We start from the raw sequence: 22,163 nt of genomic DNA on the forward strand, positions 1-22,163 counted from the left end.
GAAATATATTACACATATGATACACATAGCTGCTAACTGTTCCTGATTTTCAGTATATGTTAATATTCTAGATACTGGTTAGATTTGTTTGATGCATACAGAAATGTGAAAGATGTAACTGAGGGAATTACTGTTGATCACTGATAGATTAATATGAAAGCATTTTCTTTCATATTTTAATGCAATTTACTGGAAAAAAATGTCAATTGTTACTGATACACTTTTCAGAGGTTGGCAGCCCGGATATACAAATGTTTTCAAAATAACATTAAAGTGATAAAAAAGAATAAAAACATAACAAAATCATTGAAGCCAATCATTGTTCACGCCATCTGTTGGCGACTGGCGGTACTTCGTTTATATATGCGCGGTGGATATTATTTTCCATTTTTTTAAAATTTCATTTATGAGAATTGGCTAACATGGATCTGCTCGCTGAAGTAGACACTCGGTGGATTGTGATACGAAGCGAAGTTATGTAGTTAGCTGCTGCTTCAAATAATTGACATCTTTATTTTCGAACCGTGTGTCAACACCATTAATGCAGTTTTCATATAAGGTGGCTGTGATATACATCTAATGGCTGATGATATTTATTATGAGGTCTAATGGGTTCATTGACGGTACAGTAGCCGTGTGGAACCAGGGGGGGTGGAATGGACATGATAGGCATAGCCTTAATGGTTTCTGTCACTTTTTCAGCATTTGGCTTTCCGGTCTGGTGATCGTAGTTTTTTTTGTAACAAAAAATGTCAGTATGCTTGGGGCGGGACACGACTGGTGAGACACACGACTGGAATAGTTGATTGTTTCATGCCGCCTGATCATTTTAGAGCGAGACCTCAAAACCTTCAATTTTAACAATGATGTTGGGTTCTGAGAGTTGTAGGGATTTCGGTGGCGTTGAAAGTGCAGCTGAATTTACTGAATGACGTTCTTTTCTTTGAATATCATGCTTTTGATGAAATTGCGGTAAATTCGTTGCGGCAACGTATGGAAACCTGTCAAAAATCAGCAATTGGCCACCGCAATCAAAAATTGCTTCCAACGTGCCTGAATTTTAGCCACATTCTTGGCTAGTTAACATTGACGAAATCTCATTTTTCTGAAGTTTGATGCTTGAGGTATAGATATATTTATCATGAATGTATTTACATACATATATATGGTATAAAGGGATCATGTCGGGTTTCCTGAAGAAAGTCTTTGTTGAGACCATGGCTTACACTGATTAATGTCACTGCGCTAGCCATCACTCAGTTACCATAGAAACGAAGATGTATTGTTTGTGATGGGTCTCGAATGAGTGTTCTGCGTGTGTCACATCTTGCTTATTTTCATCCGTCGTCGTCGTTGTGAGATTTACGGGCCCAAACCCGGAGCTGTGATAGACTGCTTCACGAATACCGAACCTAACGCTGTGAATTCTATACTACAACTGACTTTATTGTTCTCATGAAAATGTTACAGTGCTAAAGATCGACAAGGGTCGCTTCAACTGGGTCGACTTAAGGTCGACTGTCTCTGACACTCCCCGCGGCCAATGTAAAATCTTTGATTTGCAATTTATGATTTTTAAATATATCTTGATGTGTTGTGCAGACATCTTCTTCCCTCTCCATCGTGATAAACTATGGCTACTGGCTTTCCATTCGAGGAACCGTCGAGGTATCCCCGTTATAATGCAGAGACGGCATGTCAATGCTTAACGGCAACTAAACTACGTGATCTACATCTGCCACCAATGATCGTAACCCCGATCGGGGAAGCTTGAGGTTGCTCACGACCGCTCAACTTCGTGACCCCAGACTATGGTTCAGGGAAAAGGACGTCTTACTGCCCTTTTCTTAAGCTCGGTCCCCGAAGGAACTGGTCTTAAGCCATAACCCTTTGTGGATTCGAACATCATTAGTCTTCATCGTCTGAATCCCGGGCTTGAATCTGGTTTCGAATTTTTTCCCGCGCTTTTTCTGCAGCTCGTCGTGGTAATTTCTTCGGCCTGGTGCCAGCTTCCGTGTCCCGCGCTTTTCCTATCGCATCGTTTGGCTCGTCGAGTTTGACTCCGATTGGCGCCAATTTGGCAATTGGCCGCCTGGTGACTCCATTTTTTGTTCTTACGGTTGCCGATCGGACGAAACCATCACTGCCGATATGCGCTTGTGTGATGATACCTAGTTTCCACTTTCTCCTAGGCTCATTTTTGTCGTTGATAAGTACGACGTCTCCGTTGTTGACTCGTGTGGGTTTTTTGTGTTTACCCCTCTCATACGCGTGCTGTTGACGTAGTGTGGCTAAGTATTCATCCTGAAATCTTCGCTTGAAATTCTCGAGTATTCTGGCTCTCCTGTCAGCTACGGTTTTTAACTGATTGTCTGAAAGTGTGTAGTCCTGATCGTCGTCGCTGTCAATTGATTCGTTTGGTATAATCTGCAAATCTCGACCATAAATTAGCTTGTTCGGTGATATGGGTTCAAGATCGTGTATGTCCTCGTTGATATAAGTCATGGGTCGGTTATTGACTTCACACTGTATCTCTTTGAGTAGGGTTTGAAACTCTTCTTCGGTGACCATGGTTTTCCCGAGCACTTTTTTCATCGCTGACTTGACGGTGCCAATGCACCGTTCGTGTACCCCCGCCATCCAAGGTGCTTGCGCCGGAGGGTAGATAAATTTGATGAGTCTCTCTGTGTATAATTTCTGTGCCTTGGTGTCACAGGCGATAGTAAGTAATCGTTTTATTTCCGCTTCCCCACTGATAAACGTTTTGGCGTTGTCGGTGTACAGTATTCGTGGGGTCGATTGCGCAGCGCAAAAACGTCTGAACGCTCGCAAATACGACTCCACCGACATGTCTTTTACCACCTCCAGGTGTATCGCCCGTGTGGCACAACAGCAAAATAACGCGATGTATCTCTTCACATAAGTTACACCAGTAGACACTGTTACGTGGCCTGTGAAGTCTATTGCCGTCGCGTTGAATGGCGTGTCATAATTCAATCGAAATCCGGGCAGTGGTGGAGTTTCTGGGGGTTGGTAGTTTCTCCCTTGTATTCTTTTGCAGGTGACGCATTGTTGCAATAGTTTTTTGACGCGTGATCTTATTTGCGGGATCCAATATTTCTTTCTTATTTTGACAATTGTCATCCCAACGCCGTAATGAAATACATTCTCGTGTTGTTTGTTTATGATGAGTTCCGTTAGTTTCGAATAAGTGGGTATCAAGTACGGTTGTTTTTGTTGTTCAGTGACGTCTGCGTGGCCAAGTCTCCCCGCGCAGCGTATCAGGCCTGCTCTATCCAATTGGAGTCCAAGCTGATGCACGATGGCTGGTTTTTTTGTTGATTTTCCGGTGAGATACTCGACTACGTCACCATAATACTGCTGCTGAGTCGTTCTGACCCAAAGTTCAACTGCATTATTGAGATCAGCTGTTGAGATGGCTGTGCTACTAAGATTGGTGAACGCTTTGCGAACCCGCGCCGTGGTTCTCATCAGTTTGTTGAAATCCTTGAAAGTGCTTATGTCTATAATGTGTGCAATACCAGATGTGAAATCGTTGTTGATTTCCGTGCCCGCCGTAAACATACACACGTGCGTCGCTGTTTTACTACCGACGCTCGATATAGGCCATGCTGACCTGTCTTCCTTCAGCCAATCCGGGCCATCGAACCATACTGACTGCTGTAACTGGCTAAGAGTCGCACCGCGTGATAAGATGTCAGCAGCATTCTCTTCAGTGGTCACGTGATACCAACAATCTAGGTCTGACACCTGTTTGATGCTGTCTACTCGGTTTTTCACGAATTGCTTGAGTTTCTTGTCCGACTGCAACCAATACAATGCAATTTCACTGTCCGTCAGGTAGAAAGTGTTGACGACGTTAAACTCTTTCTGATATATCTCCTTCAACGAATGCCCATATGACGCTCCCAGTGCCATTGCCTGTAGCTCTAATTTCGGTACTGTGTTGCTATTTGGTGTTTTCTGCGAAACGATTCGATTTTTCGATCCAATCAACCGTACAGTATCGCCTTGTGTTGCGTACGCTACGCAGCCAAGCGCTGTTTTAGGGCAGGCATCGCAGAAGACAACGAAATTGATGGGTACATTTCGGTCAAACCCTAACCAGCGCGGTATCCCGAATCCATGGGACTGTGAGAGATCTCTGCTTATCTCCGCCCATTCCAATTGTTCATCCGATGTTAGCTCTTCATCCCAATCTTTGTTGAGTAACCATAATTTCTGTAAGAAAGCTTTCGATTTCGATCCAAGAGGACCCACCAGACCGAGTGGGTCATAAATCGCCGATGATTTCGATAAAACTGATCTTTTGGTTATTGAGTAGTCTCCGGCCTGAACATTCTTGTTCGCCAATGATATACTGTCAGTCGTTGAGTTCCATTTGAGCCCCAAGAGTGACACGATCTCCGACTTGGTACCATTGTTCTCATCCTGAAAACGTTGATTTATCTTGGGTTCGTTTGAGGCCCATTGTCTCATTAGAAATGCACCGTCCTGCATTATCTCCAGTGTTTTTTGGTAGTAGTCAATGGCGAGTTCGCTGTTATCAACCGCCGTTATCAGATTGTCAACGTACAATTTTCCCGCCAAATCTCTCGCTACTGTACAGTCGCCGTACGAATCCAAATGTTTCTTCAATGTAATTCCGAGTGCAAAGGGACTGCTTACATTGCCGAATATCACCGTATTGCAACGGTAAGGTACGATTCGTTTCGTTATATCGTTATTTTCGTACCACAGGAACTGAACAAATTTTCTGTCCTCCTCTAACAGCGAAATGGACAGGAATGCTCGAGCGATATCAGCGACTAGTCCAATCTTCCGCGATCTGAACAGTAGCAACAATTCACTCAAATCCGAAATGAGGTTCGGACCCTCAAAGAGACAAGAATTTAGCGACGGTTCCCCTGAACTCGCATCCATCACGATTCTGACTGGGGTTGTTTCACTATCCCTGAGTACGGGGAAGTGCGGCATGAAATGACTATCATGTTTCGATTCATTGATCGATTTTCCAGTTTCTGAAACGTAACCTTTCCGAATGTTTTCGTCCATTACCGCACAATATGCGTCAACGAGATTCAATCGACGTAATCGGTTGACCACTTGTTTCAAACGAGACTGACATAATTCGATATTATTACTTAAGACCGGGTGGTCTGGTTTCCATGGCAATGGAACGGCGTACCGGCCATCTTTGAATTCGATTTTATCTGCATAATCTTTGAGAAAAATTTCATTGTACTCACGTTCCTCTTGGTCGTTTCCGCACGGTATAGTAAAGACATTTTTCCTGACGAACTCTGTGTATTCCTGTTGAATACTATCCGTTTCACGCGTACTATATGACTCGATAAGATCCGACTTCACTGTTGCTGAGTTGAGAACGTTTCTGACCTTTGGTTCGAGAGGTCCTGAGATAATGCATCCTAATACAGAGTGCTGAACAATCGGCGTTGTATCACAATTAAGTTCTCCCTCCAAGAACAAATAAGCAAAATCCTGACCAAGCAGGATTTCGACTGATAATTCCTCTCCACTGAAACTGTCCGCCAATTCCAGATTCGCGATATGTGGTAGCTTCGTAGCTTCGATCCATCCGCTTTGATTGATATCGGTAACAATCCGATCTTTGACTATAACGTCCATGACAATCCAACCTATTTTGGTCCTGACTTTAAGTTCTACTACGTCGTACCATTGAGCTTGCGTCACATGACCTCCGAATCCGTGTACTTCTCTCAACTTTTTGCCGATAATCAACAATCCTAAACTGTCGACTACTTTGCGGGTCACGTACGTATCATGACTACCTCGATCCAGCAACAGTCCCTGATTATGTAACTGTTTATTGTTGTCGATATTGCCCAAAGTAACACGTGCAGTTTCCAATAACACGATGTCATTGGTGCCTGTTGAAACTGCGCTGGTCACTTCCGGTGTGACGAACGACACTTCCGACTGTCCCCTGTTGCCTAATAGCACAACTGGCACGCTCCTTTCAGATATGGTTACCATTTGCTGTTTCGTTTGATAGCGATTCTGATTCTGATTTTCTCCTCTGTTATTGTCCAATGAACGAAAGTATTCGTGCAGACTGGTATGATGCCTTCGTTTGCATTCTCGACATGATTTCGTATTACGACATTCCGTTTTACGATGGTTATTTCCTAAGCAATTGAAGCATTTTTGTTCTTCACTAACCCTCTTGCCTCTTTCCGCCGGGGATAGAGGACATTCCCATGTCTTGTGGTTCCCTGAACAGATTCTACAACTGGTATCCCGTGTAAAGGCTACCAGCCCCGCCGCGGTCCCGGTTCTTGGTCTGATATTTGATTGTTGGTGTATTCTGTGGTTTTGGTTCTGTTCCTGATTGCCTCTCTCACCCATATTATCTAATTCCTCCGTGAACGCATTCATGAATTTTTCGATGTTGAATTTTGTCGTTTGGTCACAGGTCCCCATACGATCTAGGATTGGCTTAGGAATTTTCCGTTCCAAAATTGGTACAAGTAACGCCGAACATTCTGCACTATCTACTCCCAAATTCTCGAGAGATCGAATGTGTCCCTTCACGGTAAATAAAAATTGGTTCAAGGCCATATAATTGTTGGCTGGTGGGGTGAGGTCCAAAATTTCGTTGACGTGGGCGCGAATTACTTTTCTCGGTTGTCCGAATCTGTCCTTTAAAATTGATACGATTGTTGACAAATTCTCTCCTGATGCGTGGATTCCAACCATGGCATCTGCCGCTGTTCCACGAAGTTGTCCGGTGATGTAATTAAATTTTGTGATGTCGCAATAATCACCGTTCATGACGTCGGCTTCCATCGTTTGCCAAAAAGAAGCCCATTTTGTGGGTGTTCCATCGAATGTCGGCAGCTTGATTTTCGGTAATTGCGCTGTTTTTTTTGTTGGTCTACTATCATCGTTGTTTGATTCCGTTTTCGTTGTGTTCGAATCTAGGAATGCTTTTATGCGCATCAGCGTCACCCTCTGTTCAGTTCGCGATTTTTTAGATGTTGATATTTCGTTAGCATAATCCGGTTCTTTTATAGAGAGGGCTTCGATTTTGTCGCTTAAATCCAGACATGTCTCGTATGTATCTCTCATTTCCTCCATTCTCGCCTCGAGCTCGGAGAATTCCTCCGTTGAATGCGTTTTTTTCTTCATAATCTTGTTGATTGCCGAATACTCCTCATCGAATAACCCTTGAAGGGTTGTCCGTTTCGTTTTGAGTGAAACTAAGTCTTCCATTGCGTTGTGTTATCCTGGTCACGGCACCATGTGAGATTTACGGGCCCAAACCCGGAGCTGTGATAGACTGCTTCACGAATACCGAACCTAACGCTGTGAATTCTATACTACAACTGACTTTATTGTTCTCATGAAAATGTTACAGTGCTAAAGATCGACAAGGGTCGCTTCAACTGGGTCGACTTAAGGTCGACTGTCTCTGACAGTCGTCGTCGATCTCTCGATCCCATTGTGAAACGCTCTGAGGACTCCTGCCGATTCTCAGGAGGCTTTATGTACATGTGTGTGTGTGTGTTTGTTGGAACACCACGTGTTGCTGTATAGTGTGTAATTTCTGTCATAGTTATGACGATAGCCGAACTCAAACTAGATGACCGGCGTTCATTACGTATTGCACCTGTGACAAAGTCGACTACGGTTTTCGGTCTTCGATATCGGGAACGGCAGTTATAAACTTAAAGAGGCCCATTCCAGTTCAGGTTCGGATTTTGGGCTGGTCTCAGGGGTCCGGAACCCTGCTTTCCCATTGAAGTTACCCTTTTTTGCCAGGACTGAGATTGTTGATGCCTGCAAATTTGACTTCCATCCTCTCGGAAGTGTCATCTTTTAGGATGTATTTCTACCTAATATGCCTATCCCTAGATAGAGGGACCCCACTAAATGCCTTGGAATGGGATCCTTCATCCGAAAAAATGACTTTTCTTTTCTTCTGGACTCCTGCCTTCCAATTTCCTAGATCCGCTCCTAAATGGAACCTGTTCTCATATATTCCTAGTCACCTGAAGGAACCTTGTGCAATACTCAATCAACTAATTGATAAAAGCAACGTAGAAACAACATTTTTCATTTTGGTTCATTGGCTTGTCTAACGGTCCATCCTGGAAAAAGTTGTTGTTGATGGTGTGCTTAGTATCTCATGAGAAGCCATCTTCCAAAGTTTCTTCATACCTTTCCAATATTCATGAATAGATTATATGGTTGCCATCTTCTTACCTTTCCTCTATGTTAGTTACCCTAAGGTATTGAAGAAAAATAATCAACCAGGATTTTTCAATTAAAAAGCTGTTTTTCATCATGTTTACATTATTGCGATTACCGATATTAAGAAATTAGGTTTTATTTCGATGCTTTCATGTTTATGCTTATCGTGTACACTTAACTAATAATTGACATTTTTCATTTACTTTCAGGAAAATGTTGAGTATGTCTTTCTAATAATATTTACCGTAGAAGCAATCATGAAGATAATAGCGTATGGATTTGTGATGCATCAAGGTGCCTATCTTCGTAATGGTTGGAATTTGCTAGATTTTGTTATAGTAGTTATTGGGTAAGTTATAACACACGAACGGCGTATGCCAGGGCTTGGTATTAAGACCTCATCTTAACTTAGCTTCTGTGAATATATCCCCCGATCAGTCACATTTTTTCTACTCGGATGCATTTTCGAGTTTCCGTGTTCCTTTCTGGATAGATCTTGCCGTTTCCATAAAGTTTGATTCGGCAAGCCAGTGCTCGGCGTTTTATTTCCAGTTCGCATGCGTTGCCTTTTCCAACGCAATATGCTTGTCTGTAGTTGTTTACAGTGACTCTGCTCCCCGTGGCAGTCCATCAATTTACATGATGATATTTGATTGTAGTAGTATGGTGTGATGGATCCCGGCGCAATTTTATTGTCCTTCTGAGGCCCAAGACAAACATTGTATTTCCTGAAATGTTGCTATGAAGCCCCGTGGCTAATGAATCTGATAGCGTCCATTAGTTTTCATCAGACTAATATATATCTGAGTTGAGGTTTGATTTACAAGGTTTTTCAAACCTGAAGTACTGTAAGTCATCAACTGTTTTTGATTAAAACTTCGTGTAGTTTATGACTTAATCTTGGAGTCAGAAATGTTTGCGCATACCAGATGCAGATTGATCTCAATAGTGGCATCATCAAACATGTTTATTACGTTTCACACATCCTGTAAGTTTCTAGTTCCAAGGTGTTGATGGTTACTTCTAATGGAGATGTACAATTTTTACAACGAAGATAATCCAGTATCGAACACCTATATTCAGTCCTGATCCAGCAGAACGAACTGAAACTAGGCATTGTTATTACTAATGAAAGTTTTTCTAAAATTAAGGAAAATGCAATTTATGGGCTTTGATTTTCTGTTGTAGGGCCACTGAACTTGGTATTTTTCACCAAAATCGACTGTATCATATCCCATTGAATATTATATAAGCATCCTTGATAACTTGGTCGCACTGTCACCAAGGGCCTCTTGCAATCTGTCACCCATGCAGCAGCATTACAATCAAATTCTATCAGTTCTGTGAGGCATATATCCATATATACAATACACAATATGTCATTGATAGACAACTTGCATGATTGTTTCAGCTGTCTTTGAATTAGAATTACTGAATTCTAGTGTCGTTCAGTATAAATCTATGTACATTCATAATCATGATGCCGGCACCTCCAAAAGCACCTGGCTTTAGACACACTGCGATCATAATTTTGGAGATAATTTTGGCCAAGCCAAATTGGCACATACCAGGTCTGAGTCAAATTCGGCCTGTGCCTAATTAGAGAGCGCGTTCACCACTCACTCGTTGCTAAACAATGCTTAGATTAAAGCGATATTAGCCACTTCCGGTGCCAATTGCAATTCACGCACAATTATTTGACCCTTGCTAGGATAGATTGGGCCCAGGCCAATAAGTGCATTTGCAATTACTGCTATAAAACCACCAATTGAAAATCCATGCCAGCGCCCTGTTTAGCTGCGTGATAGGTAATCTGTACACCTTTCGAGGAAGTTGTTGCTGCTGACTCGGACGAGAACCATTTCTGTATTATATGAAATGATAGGTTTTGTTTCACAGACAGATATTTCAGTAATTCCTATTATTACCTATTTGCGAATCATAGATTTGTTCTCTTACAGTAACCTGATTCAACAATTTACTACACTTAGTCGCGTTTATGACAGAAATCCCACTTGTTTCCATGTTTTCGCAATGGTTCAATTGATCGTTAGTTAGCTACTACAGGGTTTTATACTCTAATGACACTTTCATACCCCTTGTATGGCGATCATAAGCTGGATCGTTGTACTCGTACCACGAATGTTTAAGCAGATCCAAATGGAGCGTAGATTTGCAGTTATTTTGAATAGCTAATCAAATCTGATCTCTGGTCCGGTATCAATCACTTACGTGGAGATGAAATGTTGTTGATTGAACATGTTTTTCTAGCTAGGATTGGCAGATCTTTTTGATTAGTTTTCAATATATGTATATCACTCATGATTCAAGAAATAAATGAAAAAGCTGAAATTTTTTGCAAAGGCACCAACTGATCTAATACAGTAGATTTCTAGGATAAACCTGGTGTTTTGGTTGGCACTCTTGTTGCTATGAAATCTATCTAATCATACCCAGGGTAAATTTTAAGACCGCTTTTAGCTGTGAAGCTTTTCGTTCGCCTCCTATGATGATGATACAATTATGATTATGATTGTTGAGTAAATTTGTTGAAATGGTCATGTGTTATGGACGAGATTGGCTCATCTTTTTAGGAGTCATTCAAGGTGAGATTATTGCTAACGATCTTGTCAACTATTCAATAGAAAGTCTTCAAATCCGATATCTATGGAATATCATGATTTGGAGGGAGAGGTAGACACTTCCATATCGATATAGCCTTGGTGTCGTTGGTCCGTAGCACGGACTACATCTTCCCATCCAGTACAAATTTGCATGAAGCGAATGGATATAAAGTATTTTGTCGACATAGATTTGTTGTCTCATTTTGAATGAGTGGCAGCTGAATAATGTATCGGCCTCTGAATATTTAAACTTCTAACATGCTGCGATCGTTTCTCTGGAGAATCGTTTCGTGTGAATGTAACGGAATATTTTCATGAAGAAGAGATGACACCGAACATGTTCGGATAAGGACTGACGCCGGCACTGGATGTTGCCTTTCACTCGTAATGTTATCTACCTAACGTTGGTTTTCCCCTGGGAAATGCCGACTCATTTCCCTTTCAATGGTATCCAATACAGCCATATGTAAATTTCAAATTAACGATCGCCGAAAAGATCGTTGACAAAATCTGATCCGTCTAACGTTTGTTTTGTTTGTTTCTTTTCAGCCTTATAAGTATTCTATTAACTTTATTAGACATGCAAAATTTTGATGTCAAAGCACTGAGGGCTTTCAGGGTGTTGCGGCCATTACGTTTAGTATCAGGAGTACCTAGTAAGTATGATGAGCTGTTTGTTTCATTACCTCCGCGTCTGTTGATAGGTCGAGGCAATCCTTTCGGAAAATAAAATAATGCCGACATAAATTCAGTTTTATTTTCCTCTGAAAGATTGCATTTCGACTGCAATATTTGACAAAAAATTGTCTACAAATCATGTCTGCTGTGCTATTTGAGTCTTGCCGCCCATCTCCCCATTCATGAAATTCTGCTAATGTCCATTTTGTGTATGAACGCAATCACCTGCTCGGCTCTGTGAGGGCTGTGAACAAAATTAACTCCCCGTGGGAGAATTCATAATGTATATATGCATCCATAAATTCGCTTTGAAATATAGCTGCAAAGCAGTGATAACAGGTTTTTTGCTGCACGTGACATTTTTTACTCATCTTTAGTGGGCATAGGTCGACTCACGACTACTTGCGCCTGACGAGATTTGTTGCAAATGAGTGCTTAGGTCGACTCTGATACAATCATCAGCAACAGCGGAATATATTGAGTATTTTTTAACACACCTTAGTAACATGTAGTAATATATATGTCACGATTGTTGTTATAGACTTATAGTGAAAAGTGAAAAGTGTCCAGGAAAAAGAAAAATGTGCAATAATTACAATAATCAAGGAAATAACGATAGGCAAACTATTATACATTTTTCTCTTTTCTTGACACTTTCTACTATATAAGTCTATAACATCAATTGTGATATATCACTACATGTAGTAGTACTAAGGTGTGTTTACAAATATATAAATTCAGTCTTTTAATATTGCTAGAACAAGTCGTAGGACATCGTAGTTAGTCAAACATATCTAGATTCGAGATCACAAAACCGATATCTTGATATATATATCTGCGTCTAATGCGGAAGTCCCTGCGATCAAAAAATTGGGATAATATTTTCACAGATGTGTTGCCATAATGCGATATATATGCGCATGTGTCCTGCAGGAACTGTCGCGTTATCGATGCACCTCCTCCTCCTCCTCTTCGTTCGGTTGTTTCGCCTCGGGCTTACGAAGCTTATAACATTAGCTGCGCTTAATATAAATAGCGTTTTATTAACCATCTCATCCAGCACGTTTGCCGATAACGGGGGCCTCGCCCAAAATGCATCGCCGGAGACTTGCTCTTATTGGCGAGAAATCAATAATTATCCTAATATCGATTTTTCAATTGATATTTCGAACTTCAGATGATAGAGCGAACATATCGTACAACTGATGGATCTTAATTTTCATTATAATGATGATGATAATTGACATTTATATAGCGCAGGTATCCTAACCAGAGTGAGTTCAGATGCGCTCCAGTTTTGGTATTATTACCCCCAGCCTATTATTCTATTCCATGTATCAGTCATCTCTCCCTGGGGAGAATTAACATCCGAGCAGCTGTTAGGCTCTCAGGAGTCATGATCTATCAGGCCACGACCAATTTACTCCTGTGTGGAGAGAGGCAATGAGGATAAGTGTCTTGCCTGAGGACACTACAGTTATGTACCGGATTCGAACCCACGATCTGGCTTCCCACAGTTGAACACTTGCAACAGCTCGAACCACTCACCTACACCGCTCGCTCAAAAATGCCTCATCAATACTATGTCTATGAAAATCATTTTGAGCCCATCGTGGTCCTAGCATACTGGTGTATGGGAGTTTAAATCGAGAACTAGATGCTTCGTTACGTGATGTACGAATATTCGGATGAGATTTTGGTATCGATGGAATATCGGTGATTTGTCATCTGTGATTAATGGCGGTGTGGGACACTAGCGATATGACCTATTGGGTTGAATAACCAGTTATGGCATATGTTCCCCTGTTGTCCTTTAATATTTTGATGAATGGGCATTGATTAATTATATCGAATCGCATTGTCTGTTGCCGCATACATAACATGGCACGATCGTACTGGCTCACCCACAAATTGTCAATTGGTATAGTGGTTACAGATTGCATATATTGCTGATAACTAAGAGCTGTAGATTTTGTCGACTTTGACAACATATTTTCCGTTTTGGCGCCAGATGACCAATTACACTATTCTCTATACAGTATAACGATATGTAAACCATTTTGCTTATCCACTATAGCCGCGATCACAAGGATACGATTTGGCCCGGGCCAAATTAGCACGGATCAGTCTCGGGCCTAATTTGGCCTGTGCCTAATTAGAGAGCGTGTTCATACACAAACCATAACCATTCACTCAACCATTCACTAAACAATGCTCAAACAAAGCGAAGTGGATCATTTCCGGTGCCAGTTGCAATTCAAACACAATCATTTAGCTCGGGCCTGGTCCGGCCAAATAGGCTCGGGCCCATTTGGCACCCATGTGAACAGTTGTTCCGGGCCAAATTTGTGCTTGTGTGATCGCAGCTCATGTTAAAAAGAGATCGCCAGAAATGCAACGGGTTTGAGGCCCTTAAGTTGTGTCCATATGTGGTTGCAAGTTTGTATCTCAAGTGTTAGGTCCATGTACCGCAGCAAGATCCAAACAATCGCTATTAGCTATGGGAATACCAACGATAAAGAAAAAATCTATGATAACTTAACACAACATTCAGTCATTATCAATGAATAACCAATAAGACACAAAATGCAGCAGACATCTTTTACAAGACATGCCACTTTTCATCTTCTTTTTTACTTATTCCATTAAACCGGTAAATGGTACGATTTTTGATTTTACCAATATCATTCAAAACATGAACTGTTCCTTTTTCCAGGTCTACAAGTAGTATTGAATTCAATCCTTCGTGCTATGGTGCCTTTGTTACACATTGCCCTGCTCGTTATCTTTGTCATGATAACATACGCAATTATAGGGCTTGAACTCTTCTCAGGGAAAATGCATAAGACTTGCTACAACAACATCACAGGTTAGTAGATTGGCGAAAATTATAGTTGTCATCTTGGATGTCACTTATTTTTTATCCATTTGCTCCTTAGTTCCACACCAGTGCCAATATTCACTTTCCAACTAAGTAATAGCGGTAGTCTTGAGCTTTATTAGCTCATCTACTTCACTTTCGATATTAAATATTTAAATATTTTTGTGTGAACGTATATTACCTTTCATATGATTTTAATCAGCTTTTCACCGAGACTTTTTCTCGTAACTTACATTCCAGGGGAATTAGCTTTAGAGGATCCGCACCCTTGTGGCGAACGTGGATTTAGTTGCGAAAAGTTTGATAACAAATCTGTGTGTCGCGAGTGGTGGCCGGGACCGAATGATGGAATAACCAACTTCGACAACTTTGGATTAGCTATGTTGACCGTGTTTCAGTGCATAACAATGGAAGGCTGGACGAATGTCCTATACAATGTAAGTAACGGGGGATCTGAGGGGCCACAATCCCAAGTTAATTTCAGCGTAACGTTATGCGTTTCTGCATAAGACGGTCGACGTTTCACGCGCTGCGTTTCGGAATATAGCGAAATGATGCAAATACGAGTAATTTGAAAGCTATCGGCGTACACAAACAAGGCGTTTACCCGCGACGGATTAGCATCTCATTCGCGCTTCGCGTGTACGAAAACTTCTACGAACCGGTTCCGCCGATGTCTTCGTACATGTTCACGGGTGATTGATCGTTAAGCGTTCATCGATAAACGCACACACGTGCGATCTCGGCAGATCGTTATTGTCGTAGACATTCATTGTTGTCTCGCATTAGCGAGGATTCGAACTGATCACCAATAGCAACTGTTGGACTACCGTTGCCTATGACAATGATGCTATCAGAATCCGGAATTAATGATCATCGCATCGGAATTGTATTCTCGTTAATTTTCCTTAGCATTCTCACCTTACTCGATAAACTTTCAGTGCCTTGGGCAAATTGATGCAGTATGACCTATTGTGTAGGTCCTTCATTGTTTTCTTATGATGCCGTGAAAAAAGTCCCTCTCTAAAAAGTAATGGCCATCATTGATATGACATTATGATATGTAAATGTCAGACACATATATCATAATGTCATATTATAATGATGGGCATTAATTTTCAGAGCTCTAACATTCATGTGAGGAAAGTGGTAGTTAACCCATTGACCAATTGGTCTGCCGCGCATGCCAGATCTATTTTAGCTCATTCTGCAACTGATCTCAGTTTTAAGCTTTCGCATCCCTAAATTAGTCCAATGACCGAGCTAGATAGACTTGCGGTAAATTTTGGTTTTTGGCAAAATTTTCATTCTTCAGACTATCACTATCAAGTACTAGTTTACTAGACGTAGCCTTGCTTGCCGCAGTAGATTTTTCTGGAATTTTTACACATTGTTGGATAAGAAATAACGCCACCGCAAAAAGGATATCTCATCATGTTGCGTCGTCGATTTGTGACTTGTTTTTAATCCATCACCGCAATCTAATCATTCACTTCATTGTGGGAACGAAAATGTATTTCTTCAGTTTGCTGCTACTGCTGCTGCTGCAAGTATAGTTGACGTCACCGTTTTTATTCCATCTCCATGGCAATAAATAAACATTGGATATAGCTCAGAATTCTGCCAACGCTAAAACATCTTAATGCCGCATCATCTTTATCATAGCAAAAAACATCTACTTTTGACAGGAATTATAAAAAAATTGATATCTTACTGTTCGTATGTGTTTCATGTTTCATCCATGTGATTGTAATCAATAGAGAAGAAATCACAATTAGAAGCCATTGTCACATCCTTAAGGCCTTAGGAAGAAGAAATTCGAAACAAGAAACGGATTCTGTGTTTATGCGTTTCAATTTGTAGTTCACCCATGATCCCATATACACCAAAAATACAATTAGTCATAAAATTCACATACTCCTTATGTATTTTTGCTATCATGTGATTCAACAATATTGCTGCCATTTCATTTTGTGATACTACTTGGGGCAGTGGGACGACTAAACATCGAAACGCGTAAACACAAAATCCGTTTCTTGTTTCGGTGAGCGCCAGGTGATATCGCGTCGCTACGTCGTCGTCTCGACGTGAAAGCTTTATCCCAGATTCTTCGGCACCATTACATTTCATAAAAGTTCCGTATTATCGGGGCTCATTTTCTGAGCCATTTCACATCGTTTCACCGTAATTCGTTCATTGATAACGACAAAAGCCAACAGCAGACGCGAATAACGGCGGATAGTTGCTTACCGACGCGTGCATCGATTCAGTTATTACTTCAACATATATATATATATATATATATATATATATATATATATATATATATATATATATATATATATATATATTTATATTTATATTTTTATATGGTAATGTTTCTTGTTTATGTGAAGGTAATTCTTCCATGAGATCAAAGTGCAGACGTACCAACCGTAAATGAAATATGTAGCTGCCGTTTACGAAACGTTTATCAGCGACGCAAGAGCGGCAAATGCGTTTATATTTAACGCTTTCATTTTGGTCCGCTACCTGTGAAGAAATCGTAGACGATTTTACGATCTGTTTGCGATATTAACCTGGGTGTTTTTTTAAACAGACAGTTTGATACAGGAACTGATGTAACGAAATGTCGATTTCACTATCACATTATTCATTAGCCCTTGGATAATGTGTTTCAGTGAAATAACTTCTGAGAGAACTTAAATTGAATGAAAGAGTCATTTCCAGTCCAAAATAACATAGGCCTATATATGCATACTTGCAAGTTAGCAATAATAATAATTGACATTTGTATAGCGCAGGCAATGAGGATAAGTGTCTTGACCGCAGACACTACGGTTAAGTACGGGGCTGAACTCACGGCCTGGCTTCCCAAAGTCGAACGCTCTTACCACTTGCCCACACCGCTCGCTCAAGTTACTCACGGATACAGTGAACTTACTTCTGAGAACTTAAATAGAATGAAAGAGTTCTCATTTCCAGTCTAAAATAACTTGCAAGTTACTCATGGGTACAGTCGCCTTGTCAACAGTAATTTGGTTTGTTTTCAGATAAATGATGCAATGGGTAACGAATGGCCGTGGATATACTTTATAAGCCTTATTATTATCGGATCGTTTTTTGTGTTGAACCTTGTACTTGGTGTTTTGAGTGGGTAAGTATGATTTGATTTTAAGACGAAAAATTACTACCAGCTTAGAATGAACTCTTTGCCATTAGTCCAAAGATCGTTCGTTTGGCTATGACAAAGTGAAAACTAGTTCTGAGAAAAAGATTACTAGTTCCGAATTGGTCGATGAACAATGAGAATGAAACAATTTGTTTCCACTGGCATGGAGAATGATGAAAAACCTGAAGTTAGATTCATAGAAGAACCGTGTTCACCTGGGCCTGGTTTCATAGAGTATCAAAGTTATCCCTAGGGGTAAATCTTCAATCTGGGCAACAACCACCATAGTAACAATGAGAAACCATGGTTATAACTGACAAATTTCAAAATATTCACAGGGACTATTTTTCTTCCACATCTATGAAACCCAGCCCTGGTGTAGCATAAGTAAAATGAGGTGGAAATTATTAGATTATAGGTAGACTTGTTCATTTGAAGTACGTGAGCTTTCGCAACTTCTGTATCATTCACCTGATGAAGCTACTATACATTTATAGTAGCAAAAGCTCTTGTACTTCAAATAAACAAGTTAACCTATAAAGTACTATCTGTCTCGTTTTACTTAATGTAAAATCTGTGTTCTTTGAAAATGTCAAACGGCTAATATGAGGGATCAGCTAATAATATTTCCTGGGCAAACCCATTATGAAAACATAGCCCAATTTATATTTTTCACCATGATAGCTGCAGCCATTACACAAGGATTTCAGTATGTCGATAAGTGTTTTAGACGGTTAAATTATTCAAGGCTTATTCTTAGTTAAAGTATTCATTACAGCACTGAATACCGGGCTTATCAAGTGTAGAAAGTGATTCCCAACGGAAAACCCTGAAAACACTCAATCAGGGGATGACTAGTTTTTATATACGCTTGTCAATGTTTTTAATCGTTTTTAACTACTACGTTTGCAAAGGAACTTGATAGTTCAGTTGAGTGTATGCCGAATATTGGCAATTCCAACTACCCTTCAGACGGATAGGAGATCGCGTTGATAGAAAGTTAAGGATAATAACTAATGGACTGAAACACCGTCTTGAAAAACTCCCCCATATCTGCATAATCAAAGTGGGGTTATCACGGGTGCATGCAAATGGTTGAATAGGCGCGGTATTTTGGTAAATCCGGTACCAAATGAATATGTTTCTTAAGCCAAAAGCCATCATTTTATACCATCTGAAAGATATATTAGTTGATCACGAGGTATTGCTTCCTGGTCGTTTGAAGAACAAAACTAGAAAATATAGACTATGAAATTGGCCAATTTGCTGAGTCTGGTCTGGATCTTTGTGTTCTGTCGGAAACTTTTTTGGTGACACCATTCCACAGAAACATCAGGCATGGCTGAATCTGATACGGGTCTAAAGGTTATCAAGTATAAGCCTTCGGGTTTCTTTATGATGTATCCTGTAAGGCAGCTCGTTGACAAGATTCGCTCGGTTGTCGTACGGATATCATGAGCTACCGGTTTATCATCATGTATGCACATGAATTCCTAATCGGGAATCAGTGACATTTCTTTGTCTTTGCGGAGATCTTCCCGAATTTTCTAGATAAAACGAAAGAATTTTTCAGCTGATCAAATTGCAATTTCCATTTCATTCCGAGCAGATTTATGGAAGATATCTGGAAATTGTGAATTTAGATAGCGTTTGGAAGTATGTTTAAATCGATATAAACTTCATGCTAGATAATGAAAAAGTATACTTATGACACAACCTAGTAAAATCAATGAAGTGTTAGGGCAAGAAGGAGAAATGTCTCTGAGATGAAATACATATGAAATTAGCCTTCAGCGTTAGGAATTGACACCAGAAACCAGGGAAATGTTTTTGAGAATCGGCATGACCTATACAGGGGTGGATCTAGGGTCTGATTCTCGGAGGGGTGCACCCCCGAAATAGGGCATATCATATAATGAAAAAGGCACGCCAAAAGAAAGCTCATAAAAAAATATTAGCTAATCTTTGGAAATACAGAGAACAAGCTTGATTAAACTTTAAATTCAAACTTTTTTAGGTAACAGTTTGATATTTTTCTTGATATTTTGGGGTAGGGTGTACACCCCTGCACCATCCCCCTTGATCTGACCCTGCTATGATTTAAAAAAAAAAATGAAATAAAAACCCATGTGACTGGTGTCAGTGTTTGTTTCTGCGAAAGCTGTTCGGCGGACCGCATAAACTTGAAATCATCATTAGAGAACTGCTGGTAATACGTCATGTCGGCGATTATTTCGTGGCACATTTCTCATTACGGCGTTCGTTGATTAATTACCTCATCATAAGATTCTCTTCGCTACTTTGTCTAGTCAGTTGTGGAATTCAGTTCTCGACTCCATCGCTCGGATCGTTCTGCGCCTAATTGAACCACGGGCCTCATGGGTCCTATATTTTTCGGCAACAACTCATTTTTCTCTCCTCCCGAGGGAAAGTTGTATTTGATTGTATCAGATTTTTTCTGGCTAAACTACGGAATGGCAATATGTCTTCGTGTGTGATTGGTTTTTTAGGAGACGCGTTCGAGTCAATTGGTATGAAACAGTCAGCACTTGATCTCATCAATCCGGAATTCATAATTTGGAATCTTATTGGCAGCAGAACTTTTGGTTATTTTCCATATAGGCCTCCCCCCCTAAAGATAGAATTTTATGCCTAACTATGAAATCAAATTATTTTAACTTTGTGAAGCCTCATTAATAAGGTAAATTAGCTTGTAGATTTTGAAACTGCTCTCCATCTGACAGTCTAACAGACCAGCCAACCGTTCCTGATTTTCAGTATTTGCTACTCTTTTATGACAAGAAATTATGATTTGATTTGTTTGATGCGTGCAGAAATATGAAAGATGTTACGAGGGTCTTAACTGTTGAATACTGATTTATTTGAACATTTTCTGTCATATTTCGATGAAATGTTACTGAAAAAAAGATTCAATTTGTTACCGATGGTACATTTCAGAGGTTGTCATCCAAGGTCTAATCCAGCCGGCAATATGTCAACGTTCGGGCCTTTGATCTAGGTTCCAATATATAGATATTATAGCGAATATATGAATATTGTTTAAAGGCCAATAATAAATTTCAAGGAGGAATGATAGTCAGTTAAGATCTCTTCAGGCACCGCAGTAGAATATTTCTAACAGAACCGATCGATTGGTCTTGATAACATTTGTAATTGATACTAGAAAGTAACTAATTTTTTTTTTGTTTCGGCGGTCGGTTTTTCCACCCAAGCAATCTCGTATATATGATGCGCCCTTTTCGACTCGATTATTATTATCATCTATCGGATATAATGCCCTGCTCGTAGTATGGACGGCAGTATAATCAGTCACTGTTTGATCGATACTAGTCGTTACTAGTCGGTGGTTTTTGAGTCGATACTAGTATTATTATGTATAAGCTATTATTAATCGTCCCGCAAAGATTTATCGGACGTTGTTTATGAAAACGTGCCATAGATGCACGTTCCGCAGTAACTTAGTGGATCACTTGCGAATACGTAAACACATTATCGGAATTAAATGAAACTCAATTTTTGCAAGTTTAGTTATGAGCTGAACATGAAAGTCATTTGATTGAAACACATTTAAAGCTACATTTGTTTTAAGTTGAAGAAAATCTTTTGAATTAGAAAATGGCTCCTTTTTCCTGAGTCAAACAGAGAATATTCTGTCACTCGTTCGAATTGAAATATTCAGCCAATCAGTGCACACAATATCTGACCTTGACCTTTTCAACAAAATTGATCCATAAAGAAGCCCCTCATAAGTTTGAGGACCTTGCACACAGCCTCTCGAAGTTGGCCAACTATTCAAGTAAAAGTATGGACTCAATTTCTAATTGTGTTCTGATGAAATATTCATCAGTCAATTCATTGAAAAAACTGGTATTGGTGGCATTGGTATACGTCCAATGCCGATAAGCTGAGTTTGCTGAACAACTACTGATTTTCAGAAATTTCCCTGACACTGTCCACTCATTTTGGTGACCAATTATGGTTTAGATGAGGACGAAAATTGCCTCTCACTCCGTAATGTATGTTGTAAACATGAATCTTGATTTGTTAATTCAGGGATTTAGATTTCTTTTCAATGGCTTACTTCGTTTCCTTGATTATCACTGCCAAATAAGCTAGATTAAAAAGCACCATCAATTCCTATGTGGAGGATTAAGATCTGTCTACTGGGATTTAGGTTCAATAACAATCTGGTGTAAGCTTTAAGATTCATTTCTTTTTGGCCTTGAACCCGTGTATGGTTGAACCGAAGTTTACTAGGAGCAGTTTACTAGATAACCGTTCAACTCGGATGCTTGTCGAAATACTTTTTGGGACACTATTAAAGAAGTGAATGATATCCAATTCGGATATCAATCACAGACAAATTTTTACTGAGTTATATGAATTCAAAATTCCCAAGTTTTTCCCAAGTATTTCATGGGTGATTTTTCAATTTCAATTTTGCAAATGAACACATATCGTCATGCTACAGTCAACATTTTAGCGATGACTGGTTGATAAAGGTAATTTTCAAGAGAAACCACCGAGA

At 40.1% G+C, this 22,163-nt stretch overlaps 2 protein-coding genes across 2 annotated transcripts in view; one reads left to right on the forward strand and one right to left on the reverse strand.

Annotated features, from left to right (window-relative positions):
* LOC141901021 (muscle calcium channel subunit alpha-1-like) overlaps positions 1-22,163 on the forward strand; it is a 92,556-nt gene that overhangs the window by 15,908 nt on the left and 54,485 nt on the right. The window contains exons 3-7 of the mRNA XM_074788075.1: positions 8,469-8,608; positions 11,433-11,539; positions 14,278-14,430; positions 14,683-14,879; positions 17,496-17,599. Coding sequence (XP_074644176.1) covers positions 8,469-8,608; positions 11,433-11,539; positions 14,278-14,430; positions 14,683-14,879; positions 17,496-17,599 — 701 coding nt within the window. The remainder of the gene's footprint in view (positions 1-8,468; positions 8,609-11,432; positions 11,540-14,277; positions 14,431-14,682; positions 14,880-17,495; positions 17,600-22,163) is intronic.
* Positions 1,909-7,278, reverse strand: LOC141901060 (uncharacterized). Its single transcript, XM_074788134.1, has one exon. The coding sequence runs from the start codon at positions 7,276-7,278 to the stop codon at positions 1,909-1,911; it is 5,370 nt and encodes a 1,789-aa protein (XP_074644235.1).

Source organism: Tubulanus polymorphus, chromosome 3 (assembly GCF_964204645.1).
Source record: "Tubulanus polymorphus chromosome 3, tnTubPoly1.2, whole genome shotgun sequence".
In the NCBI taxonomy this organism is placed as follows: Eukaryota; Metazoa; Nemertea; class Palaeonemertea; order Tubulaniformes; family Tubulanidae; genus Tubulanus; species Tubulanus polymorphus.

Bases quoted from the DNA above. Each gene is read 5' to 3' on its own strand.
- LOC141901060 (XM_074788134.1), bottom strand. From the start codon at position 7,278: ATGGAAGACTTAGTTTCACTCAAAACGAAACGGACAACCCTTCAAGGG.